The sequence below is a fragment of the Penicillium citrinum genome (genome assembly GCF_028827155.1).
Source record: "Penicillium citrinum strain IBT 23319 chromosome Unknown utg000003l:1.0-4596430.0:1.0-4598250.0, whole genome shotgun sequence".
NCBI lineage: Eukaryota > Fungi > Ascomycota > Eurotiomycetes > Eurotiales > Aspergillaceae > Penicillium > Penicillium citrinum.
Window position 1 is genome coordinate 2554662 of NW_026622688.1, and position 16323 is coordinate 2570984.

A 16323-nucleotide genomic window follows, 5' to 3' on the forward strand; every position below is an offset into this window, starting at 1 on the left:
AATGGGTATATATTAGCGAGTTTCTAGGAGCGACAAGCTGAAAATAGGTGCATGCTCTGCCCAATGATCGTGGAGATTTTGACGCCCAACACTTGTCGGTGGAGATTTGGGGGCCACATGAAGATGCTGTCAGACAAGCACAAACCTAGGTACATAGATGATGTGAGAACTTGAAAGGCTTCAGTATGGTCATTGCGCGCTCCCTCACGGCAGCGGCTGTACTGCAATGTGAGTGACTGGAATGAACAGTCGCCATGACGCATTCTGAGGCTCGCGATCTGCTGGACCACTTTCGACAAGATGCTGTTGTGACAGAGCAGTACACTATCCATGTCGAATTGCAGATCGACCGGAATCAGAGAAGACGTCAGGTCGAGATAGAGACACGATGGACACGGGACAGGATTATTGGAAGCGGTGCCTTCGGGGATGTTTGGTTGGAAAGCAAACAGAGACTTGAGGAAGACGGGCGCGCTATGCGTGCTGTGAAAGTCATCAGCAAGCGTCGAATGCAGGATTGGAGGATCGACTACGAAAAGGAACTCCTCGCGTTGGCCAAGTTTTCAAAGCGCAGCTATCAACAAGAGAATGTTCTGGTCGAATTCTTTGGCTGGTATGAAGATAAGTCACACCTTTATATCTCGATGGAATACTTCGAGCTAGGCGATTTGTCACAGCATATATCTAGTTCGCTCTCGGAGGAAGATGTTAAACAAATCACTACAGATCTCCTCCACGGACTTCGCATTGTTCACCAAGAAAAATTCGCCCATCGAGACTTGAAGCCTAAGAACATATTTGTTGTTCAGAAACCACCTGTCTCATGTTGGTGGGTTAAGATTGGAGACTTTGGGATCTCAAAACGAGCACGCGGGGATACAGAACTACATACCGAGATAGGGACTGCTTTGTACAAAGCGCCTGAAATAAGTGGATATTATGAGTCGACGAAAAATCTCTATGGATATGATCAGGCGGTTGATATGTGGTCTTTGGGTTGTGTAGTCTTTGAATTACTCACACAGACGGTTCCATTCGAGGATGCTTTGAGTATTTTGAAATTTTGTGATGGGAAATTGCCCTTTCCAGAGGATGAACTCTTGTTGAAGGTTGGGCTTGAGGGAACTGCTTTCGTCAGATCCCTTATTCAAGCAAATCCTAGGCATCGATTAACCGCTAGTGATGCACTGGAATCTCCATGGATTATTCAAGAGAACCAATTGAGACCTGCCCTATCAGACATACATGATCTCAAAATAGAAGAAAAGGAGGACATCCTGCGTATGGCAGCACGAACAGGTGATATGAACAAGGTTCAGCATCTTCTCAACCAAGGAGTTGATATCAATGCCGTGGATGCTCAAAACCAGACTGCTTTGAATCTTGCTTCTTACAACGGTCAGACCAAGGTGGCTGAGTATTTGATGCAAAATGATGCATCCTTTCAAATCCTCAATCTCGAGGGCAACAGCCCGTGGCACTCCGCTGTCATGAACTCACGCCCTGAGATCATACGTCTCTTCGTCAGAGAGCGATTCGAGACTTATGCCAAAAACAATGATGGCTATACACCCCTAGGGCTGGCTATCATAGAGGGTCATCTTGAATTGATTAAACTTTTCTTGCAATCCGGTGCAAGGATCAAGGAGAAGAAGGCAGAATGTTGTCTAAATTTAGCTGTTATTGCGGGAAAGACAGAAACTGTACAGCTTCTCTTAAAGGGATCAACAGGCTTCGTCGCAGCAAGCAAGTCCTGTCGCATCAGTGCTCTTGTCTTGGCTGCTGCTTTTGGTCGTCAGGTAATCTTCCATCTCTTGGCTGAGACCATTGGATGCGATGTCAAAAATGAAGATGGCTTGACGCCCTTGATAATAGCTGCGGCTACTGGTCAGCAAGAGATGGTTGAATATCTGTTACTTGGTACTCACTTGAATGATGTGGTCGTAGCAGACTCTTCCTCGGAGTTTGCTTCCGACGCCATTTCATGTCTACTACGCCCTAGGTCTGTTATCACTGGTGGGGAAATCCTCGAATTAGGATCGCCTCATTCAAGGCAACTCTTTCCTCACTCGAGGTTGCAATCATCAAAACCACTAAATGACTATGGATTCACACCACTTGATGCTGCCTGCCGGACCGGTAGACTACCCATCGTCCAGTTGCTACTTCAACACGGAGCCGATCCCAACGTAGCAAACCTGACTGGATTCATTCCTCTGCATCAGGCTATATATGGGATACATCCAGAGACCGTCCGACTCCTGCTCGAAACAGGCTCAGACCCCTATGCGGTAAATATAAAAGGAATGACGCCTCTCCATTGCGCCGCAGTTGGAGGCGATATTGACATAATCAAGAGCCTTCTTGAGCTAGGGGCTACCTTACAGTCCGATTCAACTGGTAGAAATGCGCTACACAAATGTGCTCGTTACGGCCACATTGAAGCCCTCAAGCTACTTCTAGCCAAATTCGACAAAGATGCCAATGAAAGTAATAGATTTGGAGTCACGCTATTGCACGCTGCAGCCGAGAATGGAAGCATAGATACTGTCAAGTTTCTCGTTAGGAAGGGGGCGAACGTCAACGCCGCTTCAATCGATAAGTGGACACCACTACACAATGCTGCTTCGAAAGGACATATCGACATAGTTGCATTTTTGATTGATAACGGAGCAAGCATCAACATCAAATCAGGCTCCGGTATAACGCCACTGCATGATGCTGCATCCACCGGCCAGACGAGCACTATTAAATTTCTTCTTAATCGAGGGGCTCATCTGAATGAACTGAGCTCACAGCACGAAACGCCGTTGTATTTGGCTGTGCGTCATGGTCATTTCCATGCAGCTCAACTATTGCTAAAGAGAAACCCTGATCTCACAGTCAAAACCAATGAGAATGAAATCACTTTGCAGCGCGCAATCGCTAGTGGATCAATCGAAATATCTCGTCTTCTTTTGGAGAAGGGAGCGGACAGACATTTTTATGATCATATGCGTCTCACCCCGCTCATGTACTCGCTCCAGTTTACTGACCGCAAAATGACTAGGTTCTTGATAGACCAAAGGGTGGATGATGCTGTCCTCTCTGTAGATGGGAAAACGGCCTTGCAAGTGGCCATTTGCTGGGGTAATCTGGATGGGGTAGAGGGCTTACTCAAGAAAGGAGTAGATCCTAATTCAAATTCTTCGACCTATAGCCTGTCTCCTCTTTACCTTGCTGCTGATGCAAAGAGTGTCAACATGGTTCGACTTCTACTCGGTGTTGGAGCTCATGATACAACGCGAAACCGAGCGACCTTGAATGTCGCTATACTCAAAGGGCCTCCCAAGATAGTTGAGCTTCTTCTGGACAAAGGCACAGACGCGAATGCGGATATGTCTGAATCGGGCCTGAAACCATTGCATAAAGCCTCTTTCCTCGGAAATGTAGAAGCAGTTCGGCTTCTTCTGGCAGCCGGGGCCGACATACATCTTGCGGACACCTGGGGATATACTGCACTGCATCATGCTGTGCAATACAATCGCTCAAAGGTAGTTGAAGTCTTGCTGGAGCTTGGTGCTGACGCTGGAAGGAGATCTAAGAATGGTGTCAGCGCTTTAGATCTGGCATCACAAGGTGGTCGGAGGGCTTCGATGAATGTTTTCAAAAGCCGGGGTTTTATTGTGGAGGGAGGCCATTCATAGGTTTGGGGCTATCAAGACTACTTAGTGCGTAGCTTGAGGCACATTTTTCGTCACCGTATTTCAAATAGGAAGTGGAGAAGTTTTTGAAAGGTCTCCGTGTTAATAAAAATAAAGATTCTGGTCGCTACGATTGTCATGAAGCGAAACGGTGTCGGTTAAACTTCGGCAAGATTGAACCCTCATTTTCTCCCCGCATCTCCCCACTCGTCTAGATTAGGTACTACGTGGCTCGAGTTGCACTTTTTGAAGCAATTCAAAGAGAACTATGTAGAAAGAATCATTCAAATATTGCCATTATCCTCACGCATTCAATACTGGCTTTCAGTCTTTCCAGAAGTTATTATCATGGCCTCTCCTACACAACTTCAGACTTTTCCCACCAAGCCACGAGTCTTTATCCTCAGCGACATCTCCAATGAGCCTGACGATGCTGAGTCTTTGGTGCGCTATCTTCTGTACTCTAATCAGTTTGCGACAGAGGGATTGGTGGCTTGTACATCGACCTGGATGAAGGACAAAGTCTGCCCTCAGGACATGCACAAGATCATTGATGGCTATGAGAAGGTGGTTCAAAATCTCAATGCACACGCTCATCCCAATGATCCATACCCCACTGCACAGTATATGAGATCTCTAATCAAGAAGGGCGCGGAGGTAAAGGGATACTCTTGGCTAGCCACAAGGAGGATAATCATCTAATATCTTCTACTCCAGACATATGGCATGACAGCAGTTGGCGACGACATCCCTCTCAGCGAAGGTGCCCAACTTCTACTAGAACGTATTGAAACCCCTACAGAGGATCCCCTCTGGATACTTTGCTGGGGTGGAACAAATGTTCTAGCCTCTGTTCTCCTCAAGATCAAAAATACTCACTCCTCCGCCGATGCCGCTAGATTGCGCTCAAAATTGCGCGTCTACACCATCTCGGACCAGGACGATACTGGATCTTGGATTCGGTACAATTTCCCCGATATCTTTTACATCTGTTCTATTCACGGCTGGAACCAGTACGGTATGGCCGCTTGGTGTGGTATCTCTGGTGACGGCTGGTACGGCTTCGACCGAGGTGGTCCAGACCCTTCGAAGATCAGCAGACAATGGATCAAGGACAATATCCAAATTGGTCCTTTGGGATCTACATATCCGGATTATATGTTTATTCCTGAGGGAGATACGCCGACTTTCCTATATATGATTCAGAATGGTCTTGGTGTACCAGAACGCCCGGAATACGGATCTTGGGGTGGTCGATATATTCCCACCGATATCAGCGGTAGAGGCGTGGCTAATGGCCACTTCAGTGACACAGTGGATGAAGTTGTGGGACTTGATGGCCGGAAATATAAATCCAACCATGCTACTATATGGCGCTGGCGCGATGCCTTCCAGTCTGATTTCGCTGCTCGGATACAGTGGTCTCTATCGTCTGATCTGAAAACAGCAAATCACCATCCAGTTGTTGATATTAATGGAGACAAGGGATTGAAACCACTTTACTTAGAGCTGGAGACCGGTGCTGTTTTCCAACTTGATGCTTCTGCATCATACGATCCTGACCCCAACGATACTCTCACTTTCAAATGGTATCAATATCTAGACCCCAGCGCAACACAATGGGCGGCCCAGTATGAAGTGGGGCAATTGGATATCAAAATGCTCAATGACGTCGGCAGCAAGATTGAAATCAAGATGCCTCCTCCAGAGAAATGCTGCGTGGAGTTGATTAGTCGAGCGGCAGTTCCCAAAGGCCAGGTGTTACACCTGATCTTGGAGGTGAAGGATAATGGATCTCCTGCCTTAATCGGTTATCGACGAGTCATTATCCAAGCAACGAACGAAAAACTTTTGGGTGGTGGCGGCGGTGCCGAAGCCATTGGTGACCTTATGCGGGATATCTTACAATGAGCCTATTGTTTCCTGAGAAAGGAAAATACTATACTAGGGTCTATGAACACTTCCAAGCTCCTGAATGGCATTGGATGTATAGTTCGGCATCGAATGTACATCATCAAGTGGATATCTTGGATCTCATACTAGATAGGCATTGGAGGTATTTACGAAGACTAAGAACATTTCCAAAAAAACAAAGCAATATTCATTCAAAATTTCACGTTCATAAGCCTTATACCTCTGCTATCTTTTTACTCCAGAGTTTGGGAGACGAGGAGCTATTGCTACTCCAGGTCCCACTGTGAGTCGGATGCATCGATAAAGGATGTAAACCTTTATGTCTAATTCGAGAACGTGATTCCACAGTCTCAGGGCTAGACGAAACAGCAGTATCCGGGATTTCTGCTTCTTCACTTTGATATTGACGCTTCAGTGCATCATCAACCTCTTCGAGAGAGTATCCCACAGTCTCGGGGTAAAAGAAGAAGACGACAAATATAGCGGCCCAATTGAAGGCCACGAAGACGTAGAAATACTTAGCACCCATACTCGTTAATGCGATTGGTGAGCACTGAGCGAATAACAGATTCAAGCTCCAATTTGTGGCCGTCGCGACCGATGAACCCCTGGCTCGAATGGCAGTAGGAAAGATTTCGGATTGATAGATCCATGAAATCAGACCAAGGGATGTGAAAAAGAATGAGAAAACGAAGAACATCGCAATTGCAGCACGAAGTGCATTTTCGTTGGCGTTTGGATCACTGAAATCGACGTATTGGGCGAGGGTTGCTTCCACACACATTGCTGCTCCCATGCCGAGTAAAGATGGGATGAGTAGCTTTCGTCGACCAACATTGTCGACAAAACACATGAACACGGTATTCCAGAACAACGCCAGCGCGCCCCAGACACCGATTATCATTAGGGAAGTTGATGTAGATAGACCAAGAGTCTTATAGATTCTGGGTCCATAGTTTTGAATCACGTTTGTGCCAGATGTTTGAGTGAAAGCCTGTAAACCACAAGCCAAGAGAATCCGACATCGCCATCGTTTGGAGAAGAAAAGATGACGCCATGACCGGACGGCGGACTCGCTCTCATGAGTGATGCTCTCCTGTATTTGCGCGAGCTCATTTTCGACGAATTGGCCATTACTGGCGTTGTAGTTCAGGTGTAAACGAGCGAGGACCGAACGGCCTGCACCCTCCTTGCCTGTTTCGATGAGCCATCGAGGCGATTCAGGAACGAACCAGATTCCGCATGTGAGAATTACGGCCGGCACCGTCTGGAAAGATAGAGGGAATCGCCATGAAAAATCATTGGTATGCAAGGAACAACCGTATCCAACCCATTGGGCAACCATGATTCCCAACCCAATCATCCACTGCTGCATACTGGCTAAAGATCCCCGGATGCGAGGTGGTGCGATCTCGCTACAGTATACAGGTATAGTAGCGGACATGAGACCAATAGCAAACCCCGCGATGAATCGACCAGCGATCAACATCGCGATGGTGATGGCTCCTCCCTGGAGGGCGCCTCCCAAGGTAGCCAGTATTCCACCGATAAAGATAACCATTCTACGACCCCACGAGTCGGAGATATGAGATGCTAATAGCGAACCGATGATTGCACCTCCTATTGAAGAGAATTAGGCATTATGGTTCTGGTTTGGAAGAGTGAATTGGTTGAGTTGGGCAAATTCATACCGGTATATGAAGAGATGATACCACCGCTAGCAGCATCAGACAGAGTAGGAGATCCAAACCGATCGAGAAAAGCATCTTGCTCAATGCTTGAAGAGATCACGCCAGAATCATATCCAAATAAGAACGAACCGAGAGCTGCGAAGACACAACAGAGGGTGACAAGAAGGAAAGCCATGATTCATTGCAGCACTGCTGCATTGCTGAAACAACAAAGTAAACTGAAAGTTGAGACAGAAGCTGTCACCAGTCAAAATGCAACAAAATTGGCAGACCGATCCATATAAGGCTAAACGAGTATTGACAGGCGCGTCGATAGAATGTGCCGATCCACCCTAGTATCCTTGTCTGGGGGAAACAAAGTGGGACGTGCCTAAGGGGTCAATGGATCACGAAACCTGTGGAAAAATGCGGAAGCCATGCGGGAAGTGAGGGAGCTGTCAGGCTAAGAGGGGAATGGTAATGAGCTACAGATTTTGATTTTTTTTTTTAAAGGGGGGTTTTCGTGACCAAAAACAAGTCTGACGGACCAATATGCAGGGCTGACGATGAGCTTAATCGTGGCCCCCTCACAGTTCCGAACTCTTTTCTTTTGCAGACCCATTCATCGCCAAGTGCTGAGAGCAAAGTCCAGCTGGGGGCCAAATCGATTTGCTGGGTCTGGATTCGACAGGCTAATCTGGAAGAGGCAGCTGAGAGTGGAAACTGTTTCGAATTATTGGATTACAGATTGGAGTCAAGTCCAGGGACCACTGGATTGTACTGTAGTTTCATGGAATGGCATTCCTGATCGCGTCACAGGGCGGATATGCTGGAATCAGGCTCCTGGGTGCATGGCGAATCCCCTTCATGACGACGCGTGCAAGAAGGAAAACAATTGACCAGACTCCTTTCACCTGTTCATCTTGAACCAAGTAGAAGACCAAGGCACAAACTGTTTTGTGGGTATGCTGTACATACACAATACTGGAACACTAGCGGGCATATGCGGGCTATGCAGGGCGTAACTCAACCCTCATCTGATTGATTACGGATCTGTGATCTGCACTGTCCTGCTAGAGTGATTTAAGGGATGATCAGTGTCAGCACTGTCATAATGTACATACATAGTAGTTAGCTTTAGATCATCCATGGTCGTTTAGTCTATTATGAAGACGAAGGTTCATAAATCAAGGAAAAGGAATGAATTAGCGTCAATCGTCGAGGTGAAACAAGGTTAAACGGGATTTCGGTAAAGACTTTCCTCATGAGGCGAGACAATTGATAACGGAATCAGAGTAATCATACATATATATCTAGTAGATATATTCACTAGTAATTATACAATGTAGTTTCTTTAATCCTGCAGGATGGTTAGTGATTTCCCATAATATCACTCACAGACTCTTGCTCTTCGTATTCTCCGTAGTACGTACTTTGTAGAAGGAAGACTTCGTCCGAGTCGGCTCGGCGACTAGGGGACCTTGTGCAGCGGCCCTCTGCATAATGAATATGACCTACCGTCTTTGAGTAGTATGTGGTTAATTTCAATTATGTTATGGTAGCATGGGAAAAAATATTTCACCATAATCATTGGTTTAGTTTCGCACCCAAGGGGCGATCTATAAAAAAAAAATCGTGACTCATACTAAATTCTTCGCCGGTTGCGAGTGTACGGAGACAATGATTGTGTTGTAGAATAATTCTGAGTGGGAAGAGTGCATTAGTAGATTTCATCGGGTATTAATATTTTTTTTGACTGATATAAGTACACAACATGATTTATTGAATAACTAGTCGGTCAGTTAGTACGAGATAGTTAAGTTATACTGTACCTACACTAGGTAGTTAGTTAACCACTGTACTTGTACCTCGGACCAAGGTGTACCTTCACAGTATGAGAGATCCTATACTATAACTAGAGTATAGTATACTTAACTACCACTAGTAGTGAGTAACAAATCCGACACCGACATTTGTGTGAATGACTATTATTATTAATCATAAAATCGTATTCGGCGAACCAGCTACATCGCCGATGCATGCAAGTACAAGGGCAACTACAGAACACGCGACGGTTGAGATGCAAATCCCGGAGAAACGTCCGATATGATGTAGATGTATAAACTGCTTCAAGTTCTTCTAGTAGTATGTAGCTACAAAGTCTGTACCAAGACTTAAGGTAATTTGTTCACTCCAAGAAATACTGCGGGAGTACACTATATATTGAAGAAGATCACTCGGCAGATCATCTCGTCTAAGCTCCTTGGCATTCTCCGAGCTGGTACCGATTTGCTTTGCGCGCGTAGAGAAGCCGGTGGGGACGGGAAAATTCTACTTCGGACTTGAAGCCGAGGCCTCTTCTCAAAGGGAACAATAATACCTCGTACAGAGTACAACACCCAATAATAACCCAATAACACACGGAGCTCGGGCTCGCGCCCAACGAAAGTCCGACTTGGAGAATCCACAGGGCGTAACTACTGTACAGTATTCTGTCGTCATACAGTAACCTTTTTTTTCTTTCCCCTCTCTCTTACTCTTTTCTTTTCTTTCTTTTTTTAGTGGTGGTGAAAAAGAAGAAAAGAGAAGGCTTCTAGAAAACTGCTTGTTCTTTCTATTCTGTCCGATTTCTGTTTCGTTGCTCTTTTTCCCCCACCGCTTTCGGCCGCAATCATTTCATCATCGAAAAAAGGTCCGTGAGTCTTTTTGGGGGGGGGCTTCTTTTGCTGATCAACGATTCCTTTTGACTCTTGTCATTCGTCTTACTCGTACTATCTTGAAGGTCAAGCCTATCTTAGGTTCTATTATTATCTGTGGTTCTCTTGTACCATATATACATATACACATCCTTCTCAGTCCAATGTTCCTGTGCAAGGAGGGCGATCGATCACATTAGATATCGGATCGCCCGCCAAGCCCACTCTCCTTACATGAATCCTATCCATCATCATGGCCACCACCTCCGGCGTTCACGGTGAGGACGACGATTCTGCCTTGAACGACTATGTCAACGATGACGACCCTTCGCAGATGTCCATGCAGGATGTCTCCCCTTCAGATTCAAAGCCGGGCTCGCAGTCCTTGCCGATGCAGAAGCGTCGACGTGTAGGTCGCGCTTGTGATGAGTGTCGTCGAAAGAAGATCAAATGCGATGGCAAGCAGCCTTGTACCCATTGTACGGTCTACAGCTATGGTAGGTTATCATTAATCGCCCTCCCTCTCCCTTCTCCCCCCTCCTCTCCGCGCGACCGCCTGTTTGGTTTTGGTTTCATGCCTCAGGGACAAAAAAAAAAAGAATCACACGTGGCTGACATTCCTCCAAGATTGTACCTATGATCAACCCTCCAATCGTCGTCGAAACCCTGCCCCTCAATATGTCGAAGCCCTTGAAGCTCGAATGCACAAAGCTGAAACCCTACTGCGAAGCGTACTCCCCGATTTAAATCTCGATGACCCACAGCTGGACCTGCATGCCACAGAACAACGACTGGTTGCTGCTCAAAAGGACAAGCAGTCGGCGGGATCTGCGACGACTAACCCCGCAAGCGCAACAGCGCCGCCGCCAGAAAATGCTCAGGAAGGAGGGGAGGAATCTCTGCTAGAGACAATGGTAGATAACTCAGGCTGCCTCGACCGTGACGATCAAGGACACTGGGATTACCATGGACACACCTCCGGAATTATCTTTGTGCGACGCCTGCGCAAACAACTCGGCGCTGCAGATGTCCCTATCAATCGACCTCGCGGCATGTCGCAGATGCTTGAGAGTCCGAAATCCGTAACAGGATCACCCCAAGATCAAACTCTCACGCCCACGCACGATCTTCCGACTCGGGATATTGCTCGCCGCCTGTGCCATAATGCGATCGATCATGCTTGTTCTTTGATGCGATTCGTGCACGAGCCGTCCTTTTTTGCTGCCCTTGAGCGTGTATATGATGTACCACCAGAGCAATATACAAACGAAGAGAACTCGTTTATCCCTCTTCTATATATCGTGATGGCCGTTGGCTGTTTATTTTCTGACGATGGAGCTGGGACCTTGGATCTTGCTGGATACGAGGGTGCCATTGGCCAAGGGTACGCCATATCCATTTATTACCTCGCAAAGACCTATTTCCTATGATGCTAATGAGATTGCAGTTTCCAATACTTCAAAGCAGGACGACAATTACTTGAGGTTACCGACTGCCGTGACTTGACCTCTCTCCAAGCAATTTGCTTCATGATTCTTTTCCTACAATCCTCTGCCAAACTAAGCACTTGCTATTCTTATGTTGGTATTGCTCTTCGTTCTGCACTCCGTCTGGGTCTGCACCGCTCAGTGGCTGCCGATTTCAACCCGGTCGAGCGGGAATTGCGGAAGCGTATCTTCTGGGTTGTTCGCAAGATGGATGTCTATGTCAGCACACTCCTGGGTCTTCCTCAGATGCTTAGTGACGATGACATTGATCAGGAATACCCACTGGAGGTGGATGGAGATTTCGTCACTCCTCAGGGTATTCTTCAAATGCCTACGGACTATACGCCACTGATGGCAGGATGCAATGCGCATACGCGGCTATGCAACGTTATCTTGAAAGTGGTCAAATATATATACCCGGTCAAGAATGCTCGCCACCGCTCAAAATCCCATCAAAGGTACATGGTCAGCCATTCTAAAATCCGTGAAATTGAGCGCGATCTGCAGACTTGGATGGAGCAATTACCCGCAGCCTTACGGCCTGGCACTGAAGTATCACCGCAATTGGAACGAATCCGCCAGCTTCTTCGAATTAGCTATGCGCATGTGCAGATGGTGATGTATCGTCCGTTCCTACACTACGTCTCTGGTGGCTCACAAGCGAGAGGCGTTGATAAGCGGTCGTATGCTTGCGCTGCGGCATGCGTCAGTGTGTCTCGGAATATTGTCCATATCACGACTGGAATGCACAAGAGGGCACTACTCAATGGATCCTTCTGGTTTACCATGTACACGACATACTTCGCCATTCTCTCCTTAATCTTCTTCGTTGTTGAGAACCCTGACTCGCCTACCGCTAAGGATGGGGTTCTCAAGGATGCAATGGAAGGCAAGAATACTCTAGCTGGTCTAGCTAAGAAGAGCATGGCTGCCGATAGGTGCTCCCAGAGCTTGAATGTATGTAGCATCCCCCACTCGATCTTACTCACAAGATACACCACTAACCATGGGCCTCACAGTGTCTGTTCAAAACCTTGCCAGAGATGTTGAAGAATCGCCAGAGCTCAAAGACACCAGTCAACTTGAAGCGATCGGCACCTTCCGGTCCGACTGCAGAGAGCGAGTCTAATCAACCAAAGCCAGAGCAGGCAACACTACCCCATCGTTCGAGCACATTCCCGGCACACATGATGTCAAATAGCCCCAGACTGACCCCGTCAACACGTCGACAAAAAAGTATGGATACAACACAACTCAGCAACCAACCCGTTGAAAATGGCACTCAGTCGGCTTGGATGGCTGCTTCACCAGACCTGTTGACAGAGCCCATGGCTACTCCAGAGCCCGTCTCAACAATGTCTATGGCCTCCTCATTCTCCAACCAAGACCCATCAAGCCTGGCATGGGCTCAACAGTTCAACAATCCAGATAAGCTACCCGATTTGATGCCCATGATGTTCCCATCCGACGACCCATTCGCCTACCCTACCCAACCGATGTCGACATTAGAAGACGATCATTTCAAATATGATGGCACAGGAATGCCACAATCTACCTTCCCTTTCGAGCAACCTGCGAGCAGGCCTCCTGGCACACCAGGCGATCAAAATATAACATCTCCCAGCTTTGACGGGTTCGGCAACCTCCCCAGTTTCCCGGTTGGCGGCGTCAAATCTTCGGTCCCCACTCGGCTCCAGGCTGGCAATAATCAATCCGTGAGCTCTTCGCGGCTGAGCTCGCCCATATCACAGACTCAATCACCGAGTGAAGCCCTGAGCAGTCCTGACTTGGTTTCTATTCCAAACCAGAACTTCGTCTGGCAGGGGTATAACTTCCAACCAAGCAATATAGCACCGCAGCCCACGGCACCACAAGACAATACTGCCCCTAACGGACTTCTAGACTTCAATATGGGTCTGGATGAGAATGCTATGGGACTGAAGATGGAGGGGATCTCTTTTGATGATCTCTTCGGGAATACCGCTTCTTTCAACTCGGGCAACCCAGCGCCGAATGATGACTGGACTCAGTGGATGAACACCGCCTCCTGAGATATTCCTCTCATGACGAAATGTAGTAACGAAGGAAATAAAAGAAAGAAAAGAAAATCGTTGTTCATACCTGGCTGGCGTTCTGTCTTGGAAAGGTTTTTTTTTGTTTTATATAGCTTTTGTGGTTTGGATGAAATACCGAGTCGGCGATTTTTCTATTCGCTGTAGATGTATTCAATGATAATGTTTTATCTGATGAAATGCAGCGTACGTAAACCAGTGTACCTACACTTATTACATAGTACAATATCCTAGCTACACCAGTTACGCTCAGACATAACTACAGTACACCTTGACGATCTCCTTATCTGGGACTACCATGATCGGTTTAGATCAAAGACAGACCCACTTGGAGCCTTCTTGTCCCGAGTCTGTCGACTCTCTCGCTTTCTGACACTCTGCAATAACGACATGGCCCAGCCTGACAAGCTTTCCTTGGGACTCCAGTCACTCACGAGTCCCACGATTACAATAGTGTACATGCAGCGGTAGATAACTGCCATCCACATTACTCCGGTCTCACACGCATTACATCGCGGTCGCATGAATCGCTAGTCCTTACAACGTTGGAAATATCATATTTGTGATACATTATATCATTAAATTATTCACAGACATTCGCCAAATCAAAGCGATATTGCAAGCCCAATGGCGTCAATACCGAAACTGTCCACCATTGTCTCGTGGCTGATATACCTCGTGCCCGTCTACATATTCATCCTCAATCCACTCCTACAACAATTTCTCCCGGAATCCGTCACCCTATTCGGCAGCAATGACTTGAGTGAATGGGTAGATGCTGCTCCGGGTTTAAATCTCACGGATGACACTTTCATTAGTCCTGAAGATGGCACTCCATTTAACTGCGCCGGCGAGCCGGAGGGGTATAAAGTGCATCTGCTTTCGCGAACACCTCTTATCTTATACATTGAGAACTTTGTCGGTGCCGAGGAAGCAGATCATTTAGTTGATATAAGGTATGACCAAATAACCCCAGGTTGAAATCAAGAAAGAATGATAATTTGACCTAATGCGGATCAATTTCTACAGTCTGAACAAATATACACCCTCAATAGTCTACGACGGAGTCACAGAACGAGTCGATCCAAACCAGCGTCTCTCCGACCGAGCTCTACTAGACCGCGATGACACAGTTCGCTGCCTCGAAGAACGCGCCCGCGCATTCCAAGGCTGGAGACCACATCTCTACATCGAGCGCATGTGGGCACAACGCTATAACACCTCCGGCCACTACCGGCACCACTATGACTGGACAGGATCACTAGCTCGGGGTGGTGACCGACTAAGCACATTCATGGTCTACCTCGGCGCAGACTGTGAAGGGGGAGGGACTAATTTCCCACGCTTACGGATGCCCGTGGGCAAACAGTGGTGTCGGTTTTTGGAATGCGATGTGGATGAAGGGGAGGGAGATGGTGAGGCTGTGCAGAGGAGCAAGGACGGTATCACGTTCAAGCCTATTAAGGGGAATGCGGTGTTTTGGGAGAATCTTCGGGCCGATGGAACTGGGTATACCGAGACCTGGCACGCTGCGTACCCGGTTACGTCGGGGACCAAGGTTGGGTTGAATATTTGGAGTTGGTACCAACCTCCTAGGAGAAAACGTGGATAAATGGAGTGGAGGGATGGGAGGAACGATCGGATGGAGTAGGTCTTCGAGATACAGCGGACTTGGCGGGAAAGTCTGGGCTGACGGAGATGAACTTGGGTTGATTCGAGGTTGGAGGGTGATTCCGTGCTGCTTGGTGGTTTTGGGGTTACTCCGGCCAAGACATCCCATCTTCTTCACTGCATGCCACCGTGCATAAACTGAATCTTTGTGGTAGCACTGCTGACTCGATTCTCAGACATAGAATGTACATACTTTGAATACCTAGACCAGTTTGAACTACCTTGAACTTCGTTCCAAATTGTAGAACGAATGGCCAATGATTTTCCACCTCTGACGTTAATCCTGGACTTAGTTGATACCCCTACCTTTTCATGACATCTCTTTCTCCCCACCCCTCTCTGCCCCCTGGCAAACCTATCACCTACCTACTCATCCTAGGCATTCACCCAGCAACGAAGTGAACCCTTGATCTTTCAGGCAACCGCATTAAGGCACAAGGCCGAGAATGTAGAAGAGTGCCAAGGGACCTCGTACGCCGAGAGATACCAAGACCCCTCAGCTCTTGGACCTCGGAGCGGGAATTGGCAAAGAGGAAAGCCTTGGCTGCCAAGAAGTATCGCCATGGCCAAGGATGCTTGGCAGCCCTCATGGCCCCATCGCCACGCTGTCTCCAATTTATTTCCCACTTTCTTGTCCCCCCTTAAAAGTCATTTCTGGGCGAATGACTGAAGAGAAGAGAGGGAAATCCGCGGGTGCCGGAACTGAACGGGTTTATGTGATCCGTCTCATCGGCCAGAAACGCCCCGATTACTTGGTACAGGAGTACATAGGATACACTTATACTAGATTTGACTAGCTTGATTCCGGGCCATCTGCCAGATAAGGAGGCACGAGCGCTGTCACAGATATCTAAATTATGTACTGTACGTGATTGCGTTGTACAACAAATGAGAGAGAGGACTTAGAAGACACTTCGTATTGGAGCATTCAAGGACCAGGCCACCATACTGTACAGTACTATCATTGTGCTCTGGAATGCACAGCCCCTCGTTCTTCCGAGGGCGCTTCGCACGACCAGCCAGTCATAAGACGAGCCCCGACGCCATTCGGGTTTCTGGGCCCGCAGGCGAGTCTTGGCCCGGTCTTGTCCTCTTGTCCTCTTGTCCCTTTCTTGTCACGCCTCCGCCCG

At 47.6% G+C, this 16323-nt stretch overlaps 5 protein-coding genes across 5 annotated transcripts; 4 read left to right on the plus strand and 1 right to left on the minus strand.

Annotated features, from left to right (window-relative positions):
- Positions 1 to 254: 254 nt before the first annotated feature.
- N7469_004167 (uncharacterized protein) lies at positions 255 to 3686 on the plus strand (the record flags this gene model as incomplete). The annotated part of the gene is made up of 1 exon (XM_056643087.1): positions 255 to 3686. One exon carries the CDS (start codon positions 255 to 257, stop codon positions 3684 to 3686), a length of 3432 nt encoding a protein of 1143 aa, XP_056502499.1.
- Positions 3687 to 4031: 345 nt separating this feature from the next.
- On the plus strand, positions 4032 to 5594 carry N7469_004168 (uncharacterized protein; the record flags this gene model as incomplete). The annotated part of the gene is made up of 2 exons (XM_056643088.1): positions 4032 to 4340; positions 4401 to 5594. 2 exons carry the CDS (start codon positions 4032 to 4034, stop codon positions 5592 to 5594), a joined length of 1503 nt encoding a protein of 500 aa, XP_056502500.1.
- Positions 5595 to 5811: 217 nt separating this feature from the next.
- On the minus strand, positions 5812 to 7463 carry N7469_004169 (sugar porter family MFS transporter; the record flags this gene model as incomplete). Its single annotated transcript, XM_056643089.1, has 2 exons — positions 5812 to 7217; positions 7289 to 7463. The coding sequence occupies 2 exons, from the start codon at positions 7461 to 7463 to the stop codon at positions 5812 to 5814; spliced, it is 1581 nt and encodes a 526-aa protein (XP_056502501.1).
- A 2753-nt stretch (positions 7464 to 10216) lies between these two features.
- N7469_004170 (putative C6 transcription factor (Mut3)) lies at positions 10217 to 13501 on the plus strand (the record flags this gene model as incomplete). The annotated part of the gene is made up of 4 exons (XM_056643090.1): positions 10217 to 10460; positions 10591 to 11347; positions 11411 to 12407; positions 12470 to 13501. The coding sequence occupies 4 exons, from the start codon at positions 10217 to 10219 to the stop codon at positions 13499 to 13501; spliced, it is 3030 nt and encodes a 1009-aa protein (XP_056502502.1).
- Positions 13502 to 14149: 648 nt separating this feature from the next.
- Positions 14150 to 15134, plus strand: N7469_004171 (oxidoreductase, 2OG-Fe(II) oxygenase family; the record flags this gene model as incomplete). The annotated part of the gene is made up of 2 exons (XM_056643091.1): positions 14150 to 14478; positions 14552 to 15134. 2 exons carry the CDS (start codon positions 14150 to 14152, stop codon positions 15132 to 15134), a joined length of 912 nt encoding a protein of 303 aa, XP_056502503.1.
- Positions 15135 to 16323: the final 1189 nt, after the last annotated feature.